The sequence below is a fragment of the Equus asinus genome, chromosome 13 (assembly GCF_041296235.1).
Source record: "Equus asinus isolate D_3611 breed Donkey chromosome 13, EquAss-T2T_v2, whole genome shotgun sequence".
In the NCBI taxonomy this organism is placed as follows: domain Eukaryota; kingdom Metazoa; phylum Chordata; class Mammalia; order Perissodactyla; family Equidae; genus Equus; species Equus asinus.
The window spans coordinates 39312945-39318944 of NC_091802.1; the positions used below are offsets into that span (position 1 = coordinate 39312945).

The 6000-nt window shown below is 42.9% G+C and overlaps 1 protein-coding gene across 3 annotated transcripts in view; it reads right to left on the bottom strand.

Annotated features, from left to right (window-relative positions):
• FBXL20 (F-box and leucine rich repeat protein 20) overlaps nucleotides 1–6000 on the bottom strand; it is a 108239-nt gene extending 102239 nt beyond the window's left edge. The window contains exon 1 of one of the 3 annotated variants that reach the window (XM_014833538.3): nucleotides 4959–5284. In XM_014833538.3, the coding sequence (XP_014689024.1) occupies nucleotides 4959–5000 (42 nt within the window). In that variant the 5' untranslated portion in view covers nucleotides 5001–5284. Of the gene's footprint in view, nucleotides 1–4958; nucleotides 5285–5787 lie in introns of those variants that run through there. The other 2 variants (XM_014833537.3, XM_070483158.1) reach the window with 2 other exon arrangements.

The following is a 6000-nucleotide window of genomic DNA, read 5'->3' on the forward strand; positions in this document are numbered from 1 at the left end:
CTTCATTTCTGAGTCAATTTTTGGGTGGGGGTCTAACAATTCACTAAGTCTGGAAGATCATGTAGGAAAACAGTGTAAAGACAACTATGCACAAGTAGCTAAATTTGGTCAGTTTAAGGGCATTCTTTCTTCTTCCTCCCTCCCTTGGATTTTCCTCGTGTAACGGAATATTTTATTTTGAACATCTAAAAATACCCTTCCAAAACCACAGCACTAGTTAGATTACTGAAAATTTTAATTCAGTTTCCAATCTGTCACCAGTTGGGAAACAGCAATCTAAGGGCTAGGGATAGGAATGGAATCCTTGGCCTGTAACAAAAGTACTTATTAATTTGCAAGAAAAATGAGACAAAGATTTGGAAAAAGACAACTCTGGGGATGAAAATAGAAGGATTTTAAAAATTAAGATGAAAAAACAACACTGACACTAACAGCTAAAAGTGTCAAATGACCTAAAACATAAGAATATAAGACTCTAAAAGTGTGAACACTTCTAACAGAAATACTCATTTAATGAATGAAAATCTTTGATGTAGAAATAGATTACATCTGGGGCTGGCCCCGTTGCCGAGTGGTTAAGTTTGTGCACTCAGCTTCAGAGGCCCAGGGTTTCGCCGGTTCGGATCCTGGGTACGGACATGGCACCACTCATCAGGCCAGGCTGAGGCGGCGTCCCGTATGCCACAACTAGAAGGACCCACAACTAAAAAATATGCAACTACGTACCTAGATTGTAGAAAAATACAAACATTTGTTGATTTTTAAATAATGAATGACTACAAGATAAGTACATGATATAAGGTACCATGCTTCAAAAGGTAAAAGGGACCCATGATTATACAATAAAGAAACATCAATATTCAAAAAGGACAGATTGTCCGAATGGGCCTAAAAAGCCTAGACATCTAATTTGGATTTTCTATAACATTAAATAACTGCTTTCAAACCAATCTCTAAAGTGTTAAAAACAAAATTCCTTAGTTTTAATAGTACTCATTCCCACTGCAAGGCCTTTCAAACAGAGTGAAACAAAGGACTTTCACCCATGGAAAAATATATAACATTTTCTACATGCACCAATTTGGAATATTTACTATGCAGAATGTTCTTTAGATTAGAAGATAAAACCATAAGGGAGAACAAAGGTCATTAGTGCAGCCTTAACAGTACTGTGCAACTTAGTCTACAAACTCTAAAATTGGAGTGGCTGTTTCAGAAGAAATGGCCAAGGAAATATGGTCCACTGCTTTTATTAAAAAATTACAAATTCAAAGGATTCTAGAACAAAAGGAACCTTAATAATTGATTCTAACTCTCTTGTTTTGCAAAGGAGGGAAATGACCAAACCACACAAGTGAAAAGAAATGACCAAAGTTATAGTCAGTTGGTGGCAAAAATCAAGATTAATTAATATCCATTTCTCAACTCCCAACGCAGTATGTTCTTTCCGCCATACCACATTTGATGATTTTTCTTACTTTGGGCAAAGTGGATTGCTTAAATGAAGCAGGCAAAGAAATACTACAACCTACCCTCACAGGCTTGTAATATTATAAATTTAGCAGAGCAGCAGTGAGGTATGATGAAACACAATAACTAAGAGGGATTCAAAACACCCAAATTGAAGCTTATCATTTCCTAACTATGTGAGTCTACTTTAAAATATTATCTGAATGTCAGTTAATGTTATCACTATAATCTTTTTTTTTAAATATTAGACTTTTTAATAAACCCCAGACAGAATTTTTCTTCCAATAGTAGTACTATTCTTATAATGGAGCTACTAAGAGTATGACAAACTAGAGAAGCTTAACTGAAAAAAAAATCTAAACTTGATTCAAGGGCTAGCCTAGATATTTACACATCTGTCATTAATCTCACTGAGCGTTAAGATAGCAGAGTTTAAAGTACTCTAAATGAAGGATAGCTTCATTCTCTTGATAGCAAAGACAAAATAAAATATACTGGATAAAGAACTTCAGGAAAGCTCTTTTCCACACATTTTATGGTATGTTATGCTAAAAACAGAGCAGAATGATAGAGTGGAGTCAAAAAAATGCAGATTGGAATTCAGCTCCCCCACTTACTGGCTGTACAACTGAACAGTTCTCAGTCTCTAGCTTTCCTGAACTGTAAAATAGAATTCTGAGAATCAGAAGGAACTGAGGTAAAACATCTAGCTCAGTGCCTGGCTTTCAAGAACCGTTACTCAATTTGAAAGGAAATTATCAAAATTTGCCACAAAACTAAGTTTACTATAAGTAATTTAATAAAAAGTATTTGAATGATGAATTTCAATTAAGAAGCAAACAATTCAGCACACACTATGTTAACTCACAAGGGTTATTACTGCATAGATTTAATGCAAAAGTGATACAGCAAAGAACAATAACTTTTATATCTCTACATCTTTTTAACTTTTATCCAACAGTCATCTACTTTGGTCATTCCACAGAATGCTCCACATCTGGCTAACAGATACTCTTCTCCCTTGATTTTACTTAATTTTTTTCTACAGTTCTACCCCTCAGTGTGAGATTTAAAGTGTGTGGCCTCCAGTTACAACATCCAAAAGCATAAAACACAGAATATTCCTTACAAAAAGATTTTAATGAATCAACCATAAAAAGATAAGCTTCAGTTATCTTCCCTCTAAAAAACAATGTGGCCAAGAAAAAGAAAATCTTTCACTTTTTGTATGAATCATAACTACTTTCAAATTATTTATCTGCTATAAAAATTTCCTGCATTCAGAAAAATTCTCAGAGATCAGCTATCCACTTACACCCATAAAATTATCGTCCTTTAAAAAGCATCCTGTAATTTTGAGAATTAAAAAAATTTGATGTAAATGTTTTAGATATGAAAAGCCTGCTTTATCTACGTCATTTATCCACTGAAACTAAGTATTTTAAATGTTTTCATTGAATTAGCAGTAAGTTTATTACTTCATAAGAGACCAAAGAGTTTGTTTTGCTACCTGTAAATTAGGTCAGCAAAGAGGTAAATGATTTTAAGAAATACTCAGATAATGAAACTCATTAACATACATCATGTCCAGCCCTTCTCATTTGTATTCAGGCATGGAATACCTCACATCATAATAAAAGAGTAGCTTTTGGTTTATAAATAAACACTTTAATCATGAACAATGTACAAGGGGGTTCCCTCCTCCTCTTAATTCTTTTTTATCTTCTCAGACACGTTTAGAAACCTTAGGTGCCAGTTACATACCAATCAAGGTTAATGAATATGTTTAATAAAGCAATGAATTTTCTTATTATTTTAGTACCACCACTACAAACTACAAATTAAAAAATAAGATAGTTATAAAAATAGGATATAACAGTGCAATTTTAAAGCATGTACTATAAAAGAACTCTTTCCAACAGTTACACAACCTAAAAGTGAATAGCAAAATGATAAAGAGCTGACTGCAATAGCAAACGGCTATCCCTCACTCAAATCGTCAGTATTTGAGTTTCCCTTTCAAGAGTCCTAACTGCTAAATGTCTATTCAGTAATTTTAATGACAGTCTGGACTTTTACAGTAGTATTGAATATGAAATCACCATCAATGAAGCTTATTGGGCCTCTCTACATTAGGGCAACATAAAGTTCTATTAAACACCAAATCATATCTACTATAACACTTTCTTCCCGCTAAATTAAATACGAAAACTCTAAGGAGAACAATTCCTTGACTTTCTCCACTCTTCGCCTGCCAAGAGTAATACTGTAGCTCTGAATTTAAACCTCCCCCAACACTTCCTATCTTGATCTTTGTGGATAAATTAAAATATTTTTCCCATAATCATGAAAAGAAATCAAAGAATAGACTAAACTGAAGACCCCTAGGTAACAATTTCACCCTCTGCACCTAGTTGGCAAGTTTCCTGAAACTTGTGTCTCACTGTCTTACAATTTCATCCTTCAAATGGAAATGAAGAAAAACACCAAGTGAGATGTACACTGAGCTGTGACTGATCCCAGGTCAGCCTGATTCTCTGCCAGAAAAGGCCAGGTAACATTTACTCTTCGTGTTGTAGAAGTTTCTTTCTCTCTTTTATCCCCTAAATAAACCCACCTGCCTATTACCGTACTACCATAATTCATCTGTAAATACAATACTTCACTTCCCAAAGGAATTACTTCCCTACACGGTAACTACTCTCTAAAGACGCTTTCAGATGTTTTCTTATTTCTACATCCATTCCTCAATTCCAAGACTATAAACCTCTCTTGCCAGAGAAGGAAAAGTTTTAGAGACAAACATACTTGAATGGATTTTCTGAAGTCTCTCAGACCTTCGTCCCAATCTCAAAGCCTGTACACATCTAAGAGTTCCAGAAACAATGAGCTACAGAAGTACAGACTAAACGGGAAAGAAGAGGAAGTATCAGAACAATACCCAAACCAAACACAGCACCGAAAACCCGTGGTCGTCTCCACCATCCCAGTCTACCACCTCCACTTCCCTAGTTTCAACCAAGGTCTCTCAAACTCGGAGCAATGGCCCCCTGGCCCATCATCTCCCCCTCGCTTCAGGAAGAAACGCTTCGAGAAGGTGGCAGAAAGAAAACAAGCCGGCTCCAATCGATCGGAGCTGTGATGCTGCTTCTGCCGGGTGGAGGGAGTCAAGCCAAGGGTTGTACAAAGAATGGAAAACTGAGTGATACGGGGGGAGGGGGGGTGAGGGGGGAATTAGGGCGCCAGAGCTAATCCCCCGCCGGGGCCCGCTGAGGCAAGAACCAGGAGGCGACCAGCCCGGAGGGATAGGGAAGCCGGGCTGCCCTGGGCTGTCGGGTCGCGAAAAAGGGGAAAGAAGTCTGGCAGCCCCAGCGGTCGGCGGGTGACGGCGCCAGGCAAGGGAGGAGGCTCTGTAGGAGCGAATTTTTCGGGGCACGAGAGCAGCAATCGTCTTCCTCACGCCGCCCTAGCCCCCCTCAAGCTCACACCTCAAACCTGCTCTTGGTCACTCCGTTCACGTCCCTCCTCATGGGGCCGGCGGGTGCGGCCGTGGCCGGGCGCTGCGGCGTGCGGAGTGCAAAGACGGGGGCCCCGGGCAGGCCCAGGAGTTCCGGCACCCGGAGGAGGCCGAGGAGCGGCGGGCAGGGGCCGTCGGCGGGGAGGGGAGACCTCTCGACTCCGGCGGGGCCTCCTCCACCTCCCGCGGCCCCAGCGGCGGCGACGACTGCTCGTCGCTAGCTCTGCTCTCTCCTCAGCCTCAACTTCAACCCAAAACAAAAACACTCCCCACCTGCCAGCAACGCCGCTCCTCATTGGGCAGAGCCGCCCGGGCCTCGGGACTGCGTGGGGAGGGGGGAGGAGGAGCGCGCGGCGGCCGCGGTCGCGGCGGCGGCGGCGCGGGACCACCCCTCCCCCACTCCCGGGCGCAGCCCGCGACCGTCCGGCCGGGAGCAGCCGGAGCGCGGCGGCGGCGGCGCAGCCCGCTCTGGCCTGCAAGGCACGCAAGCCCACCGCGAGAAGGAGAGGCAGGGAAGTGCCATATGTCTGTGTATTTGTGTCTGGGAGGGGCTGTGGGGCGGGTGCGAGTGCGCGCGTGCTCGCGGACCGGTGAGAGAGAGGAGAGCAAGACAACTGCACACAGCACTGGGGCCCCCTCTACTCCCCTCTGCGAGCAAACAGCACGCACCAACCCAGCAAGCACTTGAGCTTTCTGGCTTGTCTTCCCAACCCCATAAGTCTTGTCGCTTCTTCCCCGGTAGCCTGTGCTGGCATACATTGTCCTTCCCGGCCACCCAACTCCCTTCCCCTGTCACTCACTGTCGCCTTGAACCCAAAGTGCAGCAGGCGGTCCCTGCTCGGAGCCATTTTCCTCCTCTTTCTGGTTGTCTCTAGATTGGGGCAGTGTTGCTGCTGCTGCTGCCGCCGCCTTTGCTGCCGATGCCGCCGCCTCCCCCGCCCCCGTGGATTGCATTACCGGGTGTTGCAGGGAGGCCTGGGGGGCAGCTGCGGGGCGTGGGTCTCCCTGTGCAT